This window comes from Chiloscyllium plagiosum, unplaced genomic scaffold (assembly GCF_037043375.1).
Source record: "Chiloscyllium plagiosum isolate Xiang-an unplaced genomic scaffold, Cpla_swu_hap1 HiC_scaffold_32, whole genome shotgun sequence".
In the NCBI taxonomy this organism is placed as follows: domain Eukaryota; kingdom Metazoa; phylum Chordata; class Chondrichthyes; order Orectolobiformes; family Hemiscylliidae; genus Chiloscyllium; species Chiloscyllium plagiosum.
Window position 1 is genome coordinate 8,701,321 of NW_028270170.1, and position 21,125 is coordinate 8,722,445.

A 21,125-nucleotide genomic window follows, 5' to 3' on the forward strand; every position below is an offset into this window, starting at 1 on the left:
CATGGAAGATGGCCAGCTGGCATTCACAGCCATATCTAAACATGACATCAGAATAGGAGGATAAACGTTGAAATGGTGGCCAAACAAAACACACAAAAATGTCATCTCATAACTTCAAGGGAGATGGTGATGTAATCTAACTGCACTAGTAATTCAGAGTCTCAGACCAATGTGCTGTAGGCACGGTTTCAAATCCCACCATAGTAGCTGTTGGAATTTAAATTTATTTATTAAATCTGGAATATAAATCTAATGTCAGTAATGGTACCATGCAAGCATCATGGATTGTCAAAAAAATCTATCCAGTTCTCTAATGCCCTTTAAGGAAGGAAATCTGCCAGCCTTCGTTAGTCTAGTCTACATGTGACTCCACACCAACAGCAGTGTAAAAGACTTTTATCTGCCCTCTAAATAAGCTAACAAATCATTTAGTTAGGGACTGCAACAAATGCTGGCTTGCCAGCAATGCCTATATCCCTTGAAAGGATAAAGAAAATAAAAAGAACAAATCAATTCTAATATTAAAAAAAGTTTGACAAAAATCACTCATTAATCATTTATTAATCAACATCCACATGTTGAATTAGGCAACAAAAGATTTTCAGACAGCAAGATTTTTATTATTGTATACCTTAGAACAAATGTCAATGTGTTCAATAGCCATGACTGTACAGAATGATGGGGCAGGCTTAATGGGCTGAATGGCCAACTCCTGTTCCCAAGTACAAGGATCCACCTTTTCCTTCTGGATTGTATTCAGAGCTAAATACGCACTGGAGTACAACACAGCATTTGTTTTTGTCAAATAAACCTGTTCAGACATGTTATGACACATCTGAAGCAGGTGAGAAGTGAACGGAGATATTCTGGTCTACAGGCAGGGATACTACCACTGTGCCACAAGACACCAAGAACCCAGTTGTTTTTTCAAAAATATGAACCACATCCACCACCAAATCACCTGTTTAACAACTTAACTCCTGTTCTTTATTTATTTTGTATCAGCCTGTTCAGACATCTTATAACACACATCTGGACTAGAACCACTCCAGCGACTAAACTAGGCATTCAGACTCAGAGTTCCTGGATACTATCACTGCACCACAAAAGCCCCAAGAATGCAGCTCTATTTCCTGATCAATTTGTTCAATGATGTCATTACACATGTCTGGAGCAGTGGGTCTTCCACTCTCACTCAACTCTGAAATTCTTCTCTTAAAGGGATGTGCATTTTGAAAGCTAACGTCACTTACTAGTACAACTTAACCAACAGATTGCAAACCCTTCTAATACTTACTGAAGAAACTTCCCGTCCTTAGTATCCTTTCTCTCCAGTTCCTGCTCCATTTCATCGTCCTCTTTGTACCGTTTGATGTTACATTGGCGTGCTTTGTCATTCCATTTTGCATCTTCCATCATTTCCTGACGCCTGCGTTCCAGTTCCTCCGCTGAAAGTTTCCTGTAAAATCAAAGTATGATCAAATCATAGCACTGGGGTACCATACTGCAGACTGGGTGGGGTGTTATAAACAAATACAAGTTGCTACACACAGGACAGGAGTGGTATTTACCCCTCTGGTCTAAAGCAAGCCAGCCCAAATCAGCCAGAATCCTGGGTCTTATTACTGAACTACAGATTTCCATCAGTTGATGGTGACTTGTCAACAGATATTGAGTTAATTTTTCTAATGCTAGCAACAATAATTAGGTGAACATGAAAAAGATAGCTTTGAGAGAAAGGCACCTGTTTATATGTTTTAACAAATAAAAGTGCTGAGCCAGAAACAAACCATAAGACTAAATTCAGTTACAGTCCTATTGCAAAGAGAGTACTGATCCAGACCAAGGCAAACAGATTACGGAATGACATTTTTCAGCCACTACAAGGCTAACATCACAAGTGGATGAGATGTAGGTGGAAACAAAAAAAGTAAAGGTGGGAATCTGAAATGAAAACTTAAAATTTCTGCAGATGCTCAGCACACCAGCTAGTTGGAAACAATGGATTAACTTTCTGAAAGTTTTAATGGAAGATCACATGGCTTCAAATGGGGTTAACCGGACACATCCCCAGTATTTTCTCTTCCATTTGATCTACATCAGTTCTGCACAATTTCTCAAGGCTTTCAAGATGTTTCTGTGTTGGGCACGTGACCTTGTCTGACACCTCGATGCAGATTTGAAACACAGCTGCATTAACAAAAGTGCCAGTTTTCAGGTGTGATACGAAACAGAGATCACAGCAACTTATGGATGTCAAGCAGCATTTGCTTTAGCAGCAGATGCAGGTTTTAACTTACCAAATGAGTTTCAGTCTTACAGTTCCAGGTAAATGGGGTTGGTTACATTGGGGATTTAACTAGACGAGTGAGAATAGGATACTTGCTACCAGTTAGAGTCCAATGAAAGTAACAAATTCCTCCCTCACTATTTATTATACAAGTATTTTGACAACAACTGCTTGAAAACATTTTAGTAAAAGTAACAACTAGCTTGAAGTAGGATAATTTTATCTCTTCCTATTATTAATCATTTAAAACATTCCTTGTTATAATCTTGTGTTAATATATTGACCTCTCTTTCTCAAAGGAACAAATGCTTGCAGATTTTGTGTGCCATTTTCCTCTCATGAATTTTTCAGCAAGGCTAAAATTCCAAATTATTTTAAAGGTTTCTCAGAGGGCTACTGCCCAAGAGAGATATTAAGAAGAAAAATACACACTTGTGTACAAAACATTTGAAAATTGTGAAAAATGAACTAAGAATAGAAACAAATAGAAAACTAACTTGCTTTCATTTGTACTTTGTAGGGCCAAGGCACAAATTGGCATAAACCAAGCATTATTAGCAACAAAAACTTTTTTCCCAAAACAACTGATTCTCACTAAACACAAAAAGCCATCACTGTAAACACAGCTTCCAGACTTGTAACAACTAATGCATCTTCATTACATATATGTAAAGCTGGAAGATTTTAAATCAGATTTTAATATCCATTTACTAAATCTCAAATCGGAGTTATAAAATTTTGATTACAAATTTAAATTTAGCAACTGATACAGCATTAATTATAATAGAACCCATGATATTTTTTCTCATATAGTAGTTCCTGACTGATGCAGCTGTAAGCTAGGAATTCATTATCTCAACAATATGAGATGTTGCTGGTTCCGAGTTAGCTGAATATTGCTTTGTTGATAGGTTTAAAACTGTTCTCTCTCTTTTGTAGCCTATATCTCTCTGACTCTTGTGGCTCCCTTCATTCTCCCATCTCACCCTTGCAGCACCCCAACTCCCCTCATCCTATTGAAGCCTCAACTTTTCTCCCCAGCTCTTTGCAGTCTTGCTTTCTCAATCCCCATTACAGCCTCTTTCTTTCCCTCTGTCCCCTTGTAGCCTCTTGCTCTCTCCAACCCTACCAGAGAAGACAATGATCCCCACAGATAGCTTCCCACCTTGGTTTCTCCAGCAAAACATTTCACATACAAAGGTACCCCAGCTTCAGCGGTCAGTATGTCCCTGCCTCAGCAACTCAGTGACCTACTTGCTCACTTAGTTTTCTTTCTTACCCCAGTAGCTGCTTCTCCAATCACAGGTTGTTTCTCCCTGAGTTTCATGCTGATACGTTCAATACAAAGGTAAACAAGCAGGACGCTGGAAGAACACAGCAAGCCAGACAACTTCAGGTGGACTTCTCTAACTCCTGATGCTGCCTGGCTTGCTGTGTTCTTTCAACCTCCTGATTGTCTACTTTGAATTCCAGCATCTGCAGTTTTATTTGTCTCTAACTAAGTTCACAATGAAAGCACAGAAGAAAATTAGCCTATGCTTGGAGCAGCAGCTCCTCAGAGATTCTTTCCAATCCAGGGATAACATTGCACCACTGGTCGATTCTGTCATCCATTTTCTAGGACATTCTGGGAAGAGTTCAGGGCGAATCTGAATGCTGCTCCCATGTACCCTTAACACCGCTGAGGGTTTGTGTTAATCTGTATCCACTATAACTGTTGCTGCCTTACAGTCTTGTATTTGCTGCTGTTAGTTAACAGCTTAGCTCAACCAACTTCAGAGTTTTCCTATTACTTTGAGACACATTTGTGAGATCAATTAAATGATAATTTATACTATTTACTTCTTTGTCACCATTTCAAATGCTCAGTTTACTAGTGATCAACAATCCTCTAATTTATGAACCATGAGAAATTATTTTAAATTAAACCTCCCTGTCCAACTTTATGAAACTCTCATTTCAATACCTTGACTGATTGGAATAAGGCCTCCTGTGGTATTGTCCTCTTGGTAGGTATGACTTTTGAGCTTCAACATTTCCAACTTTGTCATCATACCTTCAAAAAACAAAACCTTATTAGAAGTGGCCTCTATTGGTCCTCCAATAACTCCCTCTTGCAGAGTATGGTGTACAGTGTTAGCAGTGATTGAGCAGGTAATGCACTCTCACCACTCAAGCAGAAGACTTTGGGTTTGTTACATTCCAGAGACTTAAACACAAATGCTCCAGTGCAAGCCCGAGATAGTAATGCAGTTAAAGGTGCCTTTTTTCAGACGAGATTTTAAATCAAATTCCCCAAACCTAGGTCTGCTATTCTAATTTGGTTGCGTCAAAGAGTAAGGTTGATAAAGATTGTAGGACAGTCAGCAACTTTACATTTTCGTTAAACATGGCGAGTACTAACCATGTGATGCTGCTTGTTGCTGTTTGTAGTCATATGATGTTGCATTACTTCCCATGCCATCTTTTCACACATTCACCTTCACACACTACACCTAACTGAATGCAAGAGATCACATGCATCAAATATGATTATGTGGTCATTATTCACATTTATATCCATGGAATCTTGCTGCATGTAAATGGCTGCTGCTTTCCCTACATTAAAACAATGACTAGATTTGCTGTAAAGTATCTCATGACATCGAGAGCTTGTGCAAGATGCTATGTAAAAGTGTAACCAGTATTTTCTTTCTTTCGTAATGGGAGAAAACACCAGTGTGAATTTCTGAGCTGTGTTGTTTTGGTATAGGTAATTACAAAGAGTATTACAAGTCACAGCCTGGCTGGACAGGAAATTGCATCTTGATTATCAGCGAGGTTTTAGAAACTGTACACTTAGATGCTTAACAGAAGATGACAGCTTCAGGCTGCACTCTGTCTTTTACAATTTAATAGCCTACCATGCACTCACTGCTCGGATTTAAAATTGGCAGAATGAGACTTCAAGGCAAGCTAGCCACAAACTGCAGAATGAATCCTGGATAGGAAGAGGCAAAAGTAACATAATTGAAAACAAAATTAATTGGATAAAATAATCTACTCACCGTGAATGCATTTTCGAGCGTTTAGGTGGTGACTGAGATGTCGATCTGGATCTTCTATGGCGTGAATCTTCACGTCTGACATCCTTATGAGACTGATGTACGACTGTCCTGGGGTGGCTCCCAGACCGTGACCTGGGTCTGGCCTTGTGAGATCTTTTAGCTGGGTCAGAAGATGAGGAATGTTGTTGCTGGATAATGCTGGGAGAATCTTTCACCTGCATGGCAAAAAGGATGACTGAAGGGGGTGAAAAAATAATCTCAGCACCAAAAATTAGTAATATGAAATATAGCAGATTCCTGAATGTGTTCACTAAGTTAAGACAAGATTGAAAACGCTATCTAGTAAGGGAAAGATTACTGCTTCCCATTACCTATCCAAATCCCTTCTAAAATCTCTTTTAAATGTTGTAATTGTACCAGCCATCACTTCCTCTGGCAGCTAATTCCATACACACACCACCCTCTGCTTGAAACAGTTGCCCCTTAGGCCCCTTTTAAATCTTTCTTCTCTCACTTTAAACCTATGCTCTCTAGTTTTGGACTCCCCCATGTCAGAGAAAAGATTGTCTATTTAGCCCATCCATGCCCCTCGGGTCACCAAACCCATAAAGTTAACTTTGATTTCTCTTCACAGATACTGCCAGACCTGCTGAGCTTTCCCAGCGACTTCTGCTTTTATTAGCTCTTCAAGAGAGCTGGCATTGACTTGATGGGCTGAATGACTTCCTTTTGATTCAAGAGTGAAGGTTGCAGGGCTTTTTTTTTTAATATATGGTTACCTCTTCAGCAGTTTAATTATCTGGGATTGTTCAGCAAGAGGCCCTCTACTTTTTGTCATTTACATAAATGATTTGGATGCGAGCATAAGAGGTACAGTTAGTAAGTTTGCAGATGACACCAAAATTGGAGGTGTAGTGGACAGCGAAGAACGTTACCTCAGATTACAACAGGATGGGCCAATGGACTGAGAAGTGGCAGATGGAGTTTAATTCAGATAAATGCGAGGTGCTGCATTTTGGGAAAGCAAATCTTAGCAGGACTTATACACTTAATGGAAAGGTCCTATGGAGTGTTGCTGAACAAAGAGACCTTTGAGTGCAGGTTCATAGCTCCTTGAAAGTGGAGTCGCAGGTAGATAGGATAGTGAAGAAGGCGTTTGGTATGCTTTCCTTTATTGGTCAGAGTATTGAGTACAGGAGTTGGGAGGTCATGTTGCGGCTGTACAGGACATCGGTTAGGCCACTGTTGGAATATTGCGTGCAATTCCGGTCTCCTTCCTATCGGAAGGATGTTGTGAAACTTGAAAGGGTTCAGAAAAGATTTACAAGGATGTTGCCAGGGTTGGAGGATCTGAGCTACAGGGAGCGGCTGACCAGGCTGGGGCTGTTTTCCCTGGAGTATTGGAGGCTGAGGGGTGACCTTGTAGAGGTTTACAAAATTATGAGGGGCATGGATAGGATAAATAGGCAAAGTTTTTTCCCTGGGGTTGGGGAGTCCAGAACTTTAGGGGATAGGTTTAGGGTGAGAGGGGAAAGATATAAAAGAGACCTAAGGGGCAACTTTTTCACGCAGAGGGTGGTACGTGTATGGAATGAGCTGCCAGAGGAAATGGTGGAGACTAATACAATTGCAACATTTAAAAGGCATTTGGATGGGTATGTGAATTGAAAGGATTTGGAGGGATATGGGCCGGGTGCTGGCAGGTGGGACTAGATTGGGTTGGGATATCTGATTGGCATGGACAGGTTGGACCAAAGGGTCTGTTTCCATGCTGTACATCTCTATGACTAAGAGACAGAACAGAGGTACAATTTCAAAATCATTAGGGACCTGGTCAGCCTAAATCAGAGTTGCGTCAGCCAGGCAGAAAGTAAAGTGTGGTGGATGGAACCTCATTAGAAAAGTCAGGGAATGAAATGATTGTGACACTTGTTTTCCATAGGAGATTTGATCTGTTATACAAAGATTGTTGCACAGTTCCAACATCACTAGATTAGTCATCAAGAAGTCCAGTCTGACACTCTGAGGACACGAATTCAAATCATTCTATGACAGCTAGTGGAATTTAAATTCAATGGATAAATTTGGATTATGCAGCATGTCTCAGTAACAGGGACCATGATACTATTGTCAATTGTTGTAAAATTTATCTGGTTCATGAATGCTCTTTAGGGGAGGAAATCTGCCATTCTTATCTCAACTAGCCTGTATGTGACTTCAGATCCTCTGCAATGATTTAAGTGCCCGAGTGAAATTAAAGTCAGGCAACAAATGTTGGCCATGACTCTCAGAGAAAAAAAAAAATCAGTCAATTGAATTTGCTGCAATCATGAAAGAATGATGATCAAAATTCTTAAAATTTGAAGTGGTTGTGATCAGTAACCTCTGCTAGAAGCTATAATACAAAATACAATCATCAAGTGTCACATTAAGAGAACCATTTCATCATTAAATACTTGTGCTCTCAATCCACTCAAAAAAAATTAGAGAGTCAGAAATAGCCACGAAGACAAACCTTTAAGCCATACCCAGGCAGTTTCTTTGGAACAGACGTGGATGAAGAATTGATACACTTTTCATGCTTTCTGCAAAACATTTAACAAAGCAAAGCAAGCATCACTTTTCTTATAGGAAGGAAAAGCTTTTTTTCAATACCTGTACTTCAATGCAAAGTTGCTCGGAATACGTTTTCTAATAAAACAGGGCCTCAACCTCAGATTATTGTGAACTTAACTATAACTCTGCAAATTTTTGCACCTTCATTAATTCAGCTAATTAACAACTTTGGACCAGTATTCACCACTCTGGTTAAGTTCTGCATTTCAAACCCTCACTGCTCATTCTGGGAAAGATTCTCTCTTGCTGCCTCTGGTTCTTCTGCCATTCACCTCAAGTCTAGTTAATCAACCCTTTAGCCAATAGAAACTATTTCTGTCATGTACACTTGAACAGAGTAGTTTACGATTCAATAATCTCTGCTCATAGAAGAATATCCTTAAACTTCTCCATGTAACTATCATTCATCATCCCTGGAACAACTATAGCAACTTTCATAACCTCTACAAAGTTTGCATGGCCTACCTAAAGTAAGGTGCTTAGAATAAGACCATTATTGCATGGCTGGGACAGTCCTTATTCATTGATCCCTTACTTTTTGTGATGTTCATTGTCACTTGAGCTGGATCGTCGATGCTTTTTGTGCTTCTTCTTCTTGTCCTTTTTCTTTTTATCTGTTTTATCCAGGTTCTTTTGTAGCTTTAAAGAAGATCAGTCATAAACATTTTTATTATAACAAATTTCTTTGATAATGGTTAAAATTTTTTTTAAAAAAAGACAGAATATTTGTCGGAGATTTTGTGGCAGGGGACCCAGGTTTCAGTCCCACCTGCTTCAGCGGCGTGCAATGACATCTCTGAACGGGTTGATGAGAAACGAGGCTTTTTTTAAAAAAAAGATTTGTAGGACTGACGGAAATGTGTCAAAGGAGGTGGATTAACTGGAGATCTTTTACAAAGAGCTATCTTTTGTGCTCCATGATCTCAACAGTTCATGTTCAGGCTTGTGGATTTGTTTGAGCATTAGATGTTTGTAACAAGCCCTGGTTAGGGTTTGCCTAAAAACAAGTCTTTGCCTGATTGTAAATACAGACTGTAACGGCTTCTCCCATGCTACAGATTTACTAAATAAAAGAATAAAAAGCATTAGATTTTATTTAACACAATAAATCCCAATTGCTCAGCCATTCAACACAACCTTGCATAGATTCAAGCAAAGTGACCAGAAATATCCCAGAATCAACCTCAGTTCTATGCAGCGATCCCCCTCATGATCACCACATGGCTGAGTTGACAGGATGAGAATCAGATAAACAAAGATTCAGCTCCATCTGAGATACACTCTCTGAATGCCCACTTTCAATATCTAAATCCACATCCAAAGAATGGCATTGTGGAAAATGCAAGGAAGCAGCAGCAGTGGAAACCCATCGCACTACAACACTTTCAAGGCACAAAGGGTAAAAATATCAGCACAGGAACTAGTAAAAGTGAAAGAAAGATGCAGAAGAATGTCATAACTTTCAACAAATTATAGAACTGTTCTCAACACCAAACAAAAACTAATTTTTCACTCTTTGTGGCATAAAATGCAAATGTAAATATTTGTTTTTTTTGGGAAATAGTTTGCCCAATTTCCGCATGTTTGTATTCAATCTAAAGACTCAGCTGCAATATTAAAATTAAAACTTAAAGTATGCAGGTGGTTCACTAGCACCAGGAAGACAAAACATGATTTGATGAGATTAGTTTTTCTTCTTTTTAGGTATTCAGAAACAGCAAATTTTTTGAGAAATTGTGACCTACAATACTTTTCTTTGTTCCTTCCTTTTCTTGCCTCTCAAAAATGGAAAATCAGTTCAATTTACTTGAGGAGACTCCGTGTTCTCCTGTACAGTACCTGTTTTGAATTGAATAGATGAAGGAACCAAGAATTGAAGTTGAGACCAGCAGAACAATAAATATGGATTTGTTCAGTAGACCCGTTGGCCTCTCCTCAGCAGTACATAAAATACATTGTTGAGAATGACAAAACAGAAAGAACTACGATAACTCTAAACTAAAGCATTGTATAAATGGGGTCTCAATGGAAGGCAGCTGCAGATCCTGTGCTTTAGTCAAACAGTCTTCTGCAGGTTGGAAAAAAGCAATTCCCATAAAGTTGTGAAAGCTAAAGTTACAGTGACAAGAAGAACAGGGATGTAACAGAAAAGGGGAGAAGACAGTCAACCCAGGATCCGGGATCCTGAAGAAAAGATGCATTGGTAAATAAAGTTCCATCTTTTGATCAAAATATAATTCACGTCACAGCTCAGTCACATTAATCATTTAAGGGTGTGTGTATTTATTTATATTTGTGTTGCTGTTATAATCAGCTTGAGGCAAAATGAATAAATCCTACATAATTGCTCATGATTTACCTGTGGAAAGAATCACATAAGTGATCAAATCAAATACATGCAATGGTCAGTTGTAAGTCTGGAGGGACACAGGATGAAAAAAAGTTTAGACTGAATATGTTACACTTACTATCTCTCTGATCATTTTCATTTTCATGGGATTAGTTAAAACTTCTCTCTTTTTCTCTTCTTCACGTTTTCTGAAAGAGTCAGTTTATAAAGAAATCAATACAAGTAGTTTCTGTTAATTAAGTCAAAATAAACTGATTAAAGCGATTAATCTGGAAGTTACAGGATTCCTCAGTTTTTACCTCTACTCCCCAGTCCATCTCTAACTCCACACATTCTAATGAAAGAACAGGATATCCTCTTCCGCGCATAAGAGGTCTACAAATGTATGCTGTAGATGACATGACATCTGCAGATGTTCCCTTCCCTTCTATGAAGGAAGTCTTGATTAGGTGAGACCGAGAATCCAAAACAGGCATGAAAATGCGTCCTGCTCATATCTTGCAGCATGCTAAAAGCTAATAGCTTTTCTACCACCATTTCTCTCAATACTCTCCAAAAGACAAACTTCAATTCATGTGCAGCTCACCTACTGAAATAGCCAGGAACAGTACTAAGGAGTTTACTTCATTGTCAATTTCAAGCATTTCATTTTTGTTTTCAACTACACACCTACCTTTGGAATCTTCTCCAGTCTAAATGCCGAGCAACATCTCTGACATCCTCAAATTCTGGATTCCTGTGTATCCGTAATAAGAACTGATCCATTGTTAGTGACTGTGCCTTTCTGCTGCCCAGACAATAGACAATAGGTGCAGGATTAGGCCATTCTGACCTTTGAGCCTGCACCACCATTCATTATGATCATGGCTGATCATCCTCAATCAGTATCCTGTTCCTGCCTTATCTCTATAACCCTTGATTCCACTATCCTTGAGAGCTCTATCCAACTTTTTCTTAAACGAGTCCAGAGACTGGGCCTCCACTGCCTTCTGGGGCAGAGCATTCCACACACCCACCACTCTCTGGGTGAAGTAGTTTCTCCTCATCTCTGTCCTAAATGGCCTACCCCTTATTTTTAAGCTGTGTCCTCTGGTTCGGGACTCACCAATCAGCGGAAACATATTTCCTGCCTCAAGAGTGTCCAATCCTTTAATAATCTTATACGTCTCAATCAGATCCCCTCTCAGTCTTCTAAACTCAAGGGTATACAAGCCCAGTCGCTCCAATCTTTCAACATAAGATAGTCCCACCATTCCAGGAATTGACCTCGTGAACCTACGTTGCACTCCCTCAATAGCCAGAATGTCTTTCCTCAAATTTGGAGACCAGAACTGCACACAATATTCCAGGTGCGGTCTCACCAGGGCCCTTTACAGCTGCAGAAGAACCTCTTTGCTTCTACACTCAATCCCTCTTGTTATGAAGGCCAGCATGCTATTAGCTTTCTTCATACCTGCTGTACCTGCATGCTTGCCTTCATTGACTGGTGTACAAGAACACCCAGATCTCTTTGTACTGCCCCTTTATCTAACTTGACTCCATTCAGGTAAGAAATCTGCCTTCCTCTTCTTGCCACCCAAAGCTCTAGAATTCCATCCCCAATCTCTCTCCTCTTCAAAGATGCTTCTTAAACTCTTTCTGTTTGATTACACTTTTGGTCACCTGCCTCTGCATCTCTATGTAGTTTGATGTCAAATTTTGTTTGCAAGGCTCCCGCTCAGTGCATTTGGATATTTTGTACGTTAAAGCACGTTTTAAATGCAAGTTGTTGTTATGAAGTCCATTCCAACTGATCCCCAGTACCATACATAGGGACTTGTCAAGAGAGAAAATCTCTTTGCATCACAGTGAACTTCAGGATTTAATTTTCTAACCTCACCCCACAAAAACAGAAGTTGACATTATCCACTGCAGTTCTGCAACGGTCAGCTGAGATTAGATAATACAGCACAGAATGAACATGTCCAGTAAGTTTGGGCCAGGACCATCTCAATCTGTATATTTCAATTCCACCACTTGACATCTTAGGTTTTATCGCTGAGTTGACATGTGTTGAGTATTGAACTACTTCTCCTACCTGATCATAAAGAGTGGATCTTCCCGTATTTTAGATGCCATATCCAATGCAGAGTTAGACCCCGTTGCTGAAAAGATGGAGCCAGGCAGCAGCCCAGTGTCAGAAGAAGGTCCAGACTCTTCATCGACCATCTTGTCTGTAGCATATTTGTCAATGGGTCTACCCAGCAAGTATTCCTCCTTGTTCACCATACTGCCAGGCCCTTGATACATCCAATCAAGCCTGTCTGACTTTTTCCTGCAGATAACAAAAGTCAACATCATGTCAATTTTGCAACACAAAGAAAATTGAAAAGACAGCCGTATGTTTCCTGGGGGCTTTTGAAGCTTTCTTTATGTCAAGGGACTGTTCCACCGTACCATGCTGGAAACACAAATAAATTCAATCTTGAAATTAACGAAAATGGTAAGATCACAGAATTTGTAAAGGAGGTTATTATGCTTTCATGGGACATAGACATCACTTACAAGCCCGGCACCTGTAGCCCATCCCTAAATGCCCTTAAACTGAGTGTTTTGCTGAGCCATTTCAGGGGGTAATTAAGAGCCAACCATATTGACGTTGATCAAAAGCCACATCAGGATGATAAATTTCCTTCCGTAAAAGGACATCTGTGAACCAGATGGGTTTTACAATAACTGATGATAGTTTCATGGTCATTTCTGAGACTAGCTTTATACTACAAATTTATTAATTTGAATTTAAAATACACCAGCTGCTATGGTGGAATGTGAATCCATTTCCCTAGACCATTAATAACAAAAACATAAATTACTGGAAAAGCTTAGCAGTTCTGGCAGCATCTTTGGAGAGAAATCAGAGTTAACATTTCAGATCCTGCAATTCTGAGGAAGGATCACTCAACCCAAAATGTTGTCTGATTTTTCTCCATAGATGCTGCCAGATCTACTGAGTTTTTCTGGCAATTTTTGTTTTCTTTTCTGAATTACAGCATTTGCAGTTCTTTTGGCTTCCTTAGACCATGATCCTGGGCCTCTGAAATATTAGTCCAATGACATGATCGTGAGATCACCATCTTCACTTTTCCCCCCATTCCGCTCATCATGCCTGTAAGAAAGAGCTGTCCAATTAATCACCCCCTCCTCAGTTCTTTCGCCTCATCCTACGATTCCTTTTGGAATGTAATTTAAAAATCTGTACTCTGGATACCAATCATTCTGATAGTGGAAAGAGCTTAGCCTTACTTAATCTATCAAAACATTTCATGATATTTGATATCTAGATCAAATCTCCTCTTAACATTCTCTGCTCAAAAGGAGAATCCCTACCTTTTCAATGGTATTTGGTCCAATTATAACGAATCTAATTTGCAACCTCACCTCCTAATATTCTCCTAAAGACTTTCGAGCATAGCAAACAATACTCCAGATTAATGGGACCCTTCAGATGCCTAAGCAGTGATTTATCTTTTTTGGACTTAACTGCAGATCACAGGATCATAGAGATGTACAGCATGGAAACAGACCCTTCGGTCCAATTCGTCCATGCTGACTAGATATCCAAACCCAACCTAGTGCCACCTGCCAGCACCCGGCCCATATCCCTCCAAACCCGTCCTATTCTAATACCCATCCAAATGTCTTTTAAATGTTGCAATCGTACTAGCCTCCATCAGTTCCTCTGGCAGCTCATTCCATACACGTACCATCCTCTGTGTGAAAAAGTTGCCCCTCTCACCCTAAATCTATGCCCTCTAGTACTGGACTCCACCACCCCAGAGAAGAAACTTTGTCTATTTATCCTATCCTTGCCCCTCATGATTTTGTGAACCTCTATCAGGTCACCCCTTAGCCTCCGGCGCTCCAGGGAAAACAGCACAGCCTGTTCAGTCTCTCTCTATAGCTCAAATCCTCCAACCATGGCAACATCCTTGTAAATCTTTTCTGAACCTTTTCAATTTTACAACATCTTTCCAATAAGGAGACGACCAGAATTGGTCTCAATTAGTTTCAAAATGTCAACATGTTTTTAACAGAGAAATACAATTCTATCTGACCATTAGATTGACAATCAGAAGTCATGGATTTAAAGGTATGAACAACAAGCACTAGAGGGGATCCAAGGTGAATATCTTTCACTTAGGATCTGGAACCCTTTGCATGAATAGGTCATGAAAGATAATTCCGTAAATAGTTTTAAAAGGGAATTGGATGAGAGATGAGGCTAACAAATATATAGAGTACAGAGAAAAAGGTGAGACCAAGCAATGTTACTGTCAAATGTCCAGTGCATGTACAACAGGCAGAATGACATCTTGTGCTGTAAGAGTTTATGATTCAACAGGTGTTACAGTTGCAAGGTAGATAATTATTTTAAGATACTATGTTTTATGCAAATTTGAAAGACAGACTTGCATTTATAAAGTGCATTTCATTGATCTTCTTTGCAATCTAAAGGAATCCAAAGGAATCCCAAGGAATCCCAAGGAATCCCAAGGGATCCCAAGGGATCCCAAGGGATCCCAAGGGATCCTCTGCATCCATCCAGAGAGGCAGATGGGGCTTGAGTTTAACATCTTGCCCAATATTGCTCTTTTGTTTTGAACTCCTCCTGTTTCCTATTTTGCAGACCTCTCAAACCTCAAACACATCATCAACTTACTTAAGAGCACCGCTATCCTCCGCATAGCGCTGCATCTCCTCTCGAGCTCGCTCCTCGCGAAGCTCCCTCTGGAGCTCCTCGATCTTTTTCTTTTCTGCTTCATGTTTCTGTTCTGCTTTCCATACACGTTCAACATTTTTCAAAGTCTGCGGGTGCCAACTTTTCTTTAGATTCTGAAAGTGGCAAGCAGAAGAAATTTAACTTTGTTTCCTTTCATGCAACAAAGATGTCATACAAACAAAAAGCAAAAGACCAATGTTTAAACTGAGAGAAGAACTCAATTTGTTTCACAGAGCTTTAGATTTTCTTTCAAAGAGATATGAGGTTTGTTCTCACTTGGACACTTCCCAGGTATTGCTCCAATATTACTCTCTTCATTCATATTGAATGATTATTCCCCAAAGAAAGGGATCAATACCAAGAATACTTTATTCTTCCAAACTGCTCTGAGATTGAATAAATTTGCTTTATCAGTAAAATGCCAAAGTGTCACAACAGTAAACAACATCAGTGACCACCAGTAATCCAAAGATGAAAAAGACATGAAGGGTTGAATCCCATACTCCAGTTACTGTGTTCTGTAGACCCTATGAATGTCCATCCAGACAGGCTTGAGGGACCTCAGACTGAAAAACAGTTCTGTGGGCAATGGAAAACCCCGTGAGAATAGCTCTGAAATATAGATTATGTGCTTAGATGATTACCCATAACAATATCTCTCCCCTCCTCACTTTCCATCATCATCACCCTCTTCCCATTAGCTACTTCCCCTTGTTTACTCCTCTTTCATTTTCTCCCTCTCCACTCTCACTCCTTCCTACCTATCTCAAACCTTCCTCACTCACTCTCTCTTTCCACCCCACCCGCTTCATTGCCCCACTCTCTTCCGCACCCCCTCACCCTCTTTCCCACACCGACTCTAAGTATACTTCCTGCTGCCTCGGCAAAGTAGCCAATATAATCAAGGTCACCTCCCACTCCAGTTATACGCTCTTCTGTCAGGGTGAAGATATAAAAGTTTGAAAACATGTACCAGTAGATTGAAGACCAGCTCTCCCCTGCTATTATCAGGCTTATGAACAGACAACTCATACGTTAGAGTTGGTCTTTCTCTGCACCTGTAACACTATATTCTGCTTTCTATTCTCTTACCCTGACATAGTTATATAAAGTATGATTTGCCTGGTTGACATGCAAAACTATACATTTCACTGCACTTCAGTACATGTGATAGTAATAAAAATCAAATTAAACCCCTTTCATTCCCAAAGCCTTCACTTTCTTTCCCCAAACTCACTGTTCTTCACCCTCTCTTGCACTCCCCCAACATCGGCACTGCCTCTCACCCTCATCCACCCCCTCCCCCTCTCTCCCCTCACCCCAACACCACCGCTCTCCCTCCACCCCCACACTCCCCACCCTCCTCACCCTCATCCATCACCCCTCCTCACCCTCATCCACCCCCCACCTCACCCTCATCCACCCCCAGTGCTCTCTCCCCAATATCCTCATTCCCCCACCCCGTCTGACCCCTCAAACCCCTCACCCACCCCCACTCCACACACTCTTCCTCAGCTGCTCACTCCCTCACCCTTCTCACTCTCCCTTTCACCCTCTCCTCCCCATTGCCTCACCCATTCCCCAACTCTCACCTCCCTTCCCCAACTCCCCTCCCCCTCACACTCGCTCCCTCCCCCTCTAACCCCCACTCACACCCCTCCCCCCATACTCGCTCCCTCCCCCTCTAACCCCCACTCACACCCCTCACTCCATACTCGCTCCCTCCCCCCACATCCCACACACACACCCCACCCCAAACATGCTCCCTTCCCACCAAACCCCACACCCCCCAACCCCCACTCACTCCCCTACCCAACACAAACTACCCTCCCCCGCCCCCACACTCGCTAGCTCCCAACCCCCACTCACTCCCCTGCCCCCAACACTCGCTCCCTGACCCCTAACCCTCACTCACTCCCCTCCCCTCACACTCGCTCCCTCCCCCTCTAACACCCACTCACTCCCCTCCCCCCACAGTTGCTCCCTCCCCCCCAACCCCCATACACTCCCATCCCCGCCACACTCACACCCTCCCCCCTCTAACCCCCACTCAATCCCCAACCCCCACACTCACACCCTCTCCCCTCTAACCCCCTCACTCCCCTCCCCCTAACCACCACACACTCCCCTCCCCCCCACTCCACTCCAACCCCACATACCCCCCTCCCCTCCGACACATGCACCCTCCCCCCTCTAACCCCCACTCACTCCCCTCCCCCTCACACTCGCTCCCTCCCCCTCTAACCCCCACTCACACCCCTCCCCCCATACTCGCTCCCTCCCCCTCTAACCCCCACTCACACCCCACTCCATACTCGCTCCCTCCCCCCACATCCCACACACCCCTCACCCCAAACATGCTCCCTCCCCACCAAACCCCACACACTCCCCTCCCCCCCAAACCCCAGGCACACCCCTCCCCCCACACTCGCTTCCCCCCCAACCCCACACACGCCCCTCCCCCCACACTCGCTTCCTCCCCCCCATACCCCCCACACACCCCTCCCCTACACTCGCTGCCTCCCTCCAACCCCCACTCACTCCCCTCCACCCCCACACTCGCTCCCGCCCCCCAACCCCCACTCACCTCCCCCCCACCCCCACACTCACTCCCTCTCCCCAACCCCCACTCACCTCCCCCCAACCTGCTCCCTTCCCAACCCCCACTCCCATCGCTCCCTCCCCCCAACCCCCACACTCCCCTTCCTCCAACACTCGCTCCCTCCCACCCAACCCCCACACTCTCCTCCCCCCAACGCCCCCACACACCCCTCCCCCCACACTCATAACCTCCCACCCAAACCCTACCCATACCCACTCCACTCCCCCCCGCCGTCGCTACCTCCGCCCCAAACCCCCCACACACCCCTCCTCCTACACTTGCTCCCTCTCCCCAACCCCCACTCACTCCCCTCCCAACACGCTCCCTCCACCCAAACCCCACACTCCAGTCCCCCCCCAACACACACACGCCCCACCCCCACACCAATCCCCCACCACACAAACACACCCTTCCGCCCCACACACACACACCCCTCCCCCCCACACACACACACGCCTCCACCCCCACACGCACACCCCTCCGCCCCCACACGCACACCCCTCCGCCCCACACCCCTCCCCCCCCACACGCACACCCCTCCCCCCCACACGCCTCCCCCCCCACACGCACACCCTCCCCCCCACACGCACACCCCTCCCCCCCCCACACGCACACCCCTCCCCCCCCACACGCACACCCGTCCCCCCCTACACGCACAAACCTCCCCCCCCCACACGCACAAACCTCCCCCCCCCACACGCACAAACCTCCCCCCCCCACACGCACAAACCTCCCCCCCCCACACGCACAAACCTCCCCCCCCACACGCACAACACCCCCCCACACGCACAACCCTCCCCCCCCACACGCACAACCCTCCCCCCCCCCACGCACAACCCTCCCCCCCCCACACGCACACCCCTCCCCCCCCACACGCACAACCCTCCCCCCCCCACACGCACAAACCTCCCCCCCACACGCACACCCCTTCCCCCCCCCACACGCACACCCCTTCCCCCCCCACACGCACACCCCTCCCCCCCCACACGCACACCCCTCCCACCCCACACGCACACCCCTCCCCCCCCACACGCACACCCCTCCCCACCCCACACACCCCTCCCCTGCCCACACACACCCCTGCTCCCCGCACACACACACCCCTCCCCCCACACACACACACACCCCTCCCCCCACACACACACACCCCTCCCCCCACACACACACACCCCTCCCCCCACACACACACACCCCTCCCCCCACACACACACACCCCTCCCCCCACACACACACCTCTCCCCGCCACACACACATCCCTCTCCCCCCCCACACACATCCCTCTCCCCCCCCACACACATCCCTCTCCCCCCCCACACACACACCCCTCCCCCCCCACACACACACCCCTCCCCCCCGACACACACACCCCTCCCCCCCACACACACACCCCTCCCCCCCACACACACACACCCCTCCAGCCCCCACACACACCACCCCTCAACCCCCCACATACACCCCTCCCCCCCCCACACACACACACCCTCCCCCCCCACACACACACACCCTCCCCCCCCACACACACACACCCTCCCCCCCCACACACACCTCCCCCCCCACACACCCCTCCCCCCCACACACCCCTCCCCCCCACACACACACACACCCTCCCCCCCCACACACACACACCCTCCCCCCCCACACACACACACCCTCCCCCCCCACACACACACACCCTCCCCCCCCCACACACACCCCCTCCCCCCCCACACACACCCCTCCCCCCCACACACACACCCCCCTCCCCCCCCACACACACACCCCTCCCCCACACCCACACACATCCCTCGCCCCACACACACACACCCCTCCCCCCCACACACATCCCTCCCCCCACACACATCCCTCCCCCCACACACATCCCTCCCCCCACACGCACACACCACCCCCCCCCACACGCACACCCCTCCCCCCCCACACGCACACCCCTCCCCTGCCCACACACACCCCTGCTCCCCACACACACACACCCCTCCCCCCCACACACACACACCCCTCCCCCCACACACACACCCCTCCCCCCACACACACACCCCTCCCCCCACACACACACCCCCCCCCACACACACACCCCCCCCCACACACACACCCCCCCCACACACACACCCCCCCCACACACACACCCCCCCCCCACACACACCCCTCCCCCCACACACACACACCCCTCCCCCCACACACACACACCCCTCCCCCCACACACACACACCCCTCCCCCCACACACACCCCTCCCCCCACACACACACCCCTCCCCCCACACACACACACCCCTCCCCCCACACACATCCCTCTCCCCCCCCACACACACCCCTCTCCCCCCCCACACACACACCCGTCCCCCCCCACACACACACACCCCTCCAGCCCCCACACACCCCCCCTCAACCCCCCACACACACCCCTCCCCCCCCACACACACCCCTCCCCCCCCACACACACCCCTCCCCCCCCACACACACCCCTCCCCCCCACACACACACACCCTCCCCCCCCACACACACACACCCTCCCCCCCCACACACACACACCCTCCCCCCCCCACACACACACACCCTCCCCCCCCCACACACACACACCCTCCCCCCCCCACACACACACACCCTCCCCCCCCCCACACACACACACCCTCACCCCCCCACACACCCCTCCCCCCCCACACACACACCCCCTCCCCCCCCACACACACCCCCTCCCCCCCCACACACCCCCCCCCCCCCACACACACACGCCCCTCCCCCCCACACCCGCCCCTCCCCCCCACACCCGCCCCTCCCCCCCACACGCGCCCCCCCCACACCCTCCCCCCCCACACACACACACCCCTCCCCCCCACACACACACACACCCCTCCCCCCCACACACACACACCCCTCCCCCCCCACACACACACCCCTCCCCCCCCCCACACACACACACACCCTCCCCCACACACACACACACACACCCCTCCCCCCACACACACACACACACCCTCACCCCCCCACACACCCCTCCCCCCCCACACACACACACACCCTCACCCCCCCACACACCCCTCCCCCCCCACACACACACCCCCTCCCCCCCCACACACACCCCCTCCCCCCCCCACACACCCCTCCCACCCCCACACACCCCTCCCACCCCACACACACACGCCCCTCCCCCCCACACCCGCCCCTCCCCCCCACACGCGCCCCCCCCACACCCTCCCCCCCCACACACACACACCCCTCCCCCCCACACACACACACACCCCTCCCCCCCACACACACACACCCCTCCCCCCCCACACACACACACACACCCTCCCCCCCACACACACACACACACCCCTCCCCCCACACACACACACACACCCCTCCCCCCACACACACACATCACCCCCACACACACACACACCCCACCCCCCCCACACACACACCCCACCCCCACTCCCACACCCCACCCCCCTCCCACACCCCACACACGCCCCTCCCCCCAACCC

At 46.6% G+C, this 21,125-nt stretch overlaps 1 protein-coding gene across 2 annotated transcripts in view; it reads right to left on the reverse strand.

Moving 5' to 3' along the window:
* cwc25 (CWC25 spliceosome associated protein) overlaps positions 1-21,125 on the reverse strand; it is a 51,501-nt gene that overhangs the window by 9,695 nt on the left and 20,681 nt on the right. The window contains exons 2-9 of one of the 2 annotated variants that reach the window (XM_087977765.1): positions 15,003-15,175; positions 12,381-12,617; positions 10,422-10,491; positions 8,489-8,592; positions 7,853-7,922; positions 5,338-5,552; positions 4,257-4,346; positions 1,298-1,459 (exon numbers count right to left, since the gene is read on the reverse strand). In XM_087977765.1, coding sequence (XP_087833891.1) covers positions 1,298-1,459; positions 4,257-4,346; positions 5,338-5,552; positions 7,853-7,922; positions 8,489-8,592; positions 10,422-10,491; positions 12,381-12,617; positions 15,003-15,175 — 1,121 coding nt within the window. The remainder of the gene's footprint in view (positions 1-1,297; positions 1,460-4,256; positions 4,347-5,337; positions 5,553-7,852; positions 7,923-8,488; positions 8,593-10,421; positions 10,492-12,380; positions 12,618-15,002; positions 15,176-21,125) is intronic. The other variant, XM_087977766.1, reaches the window with a different exon arrangement.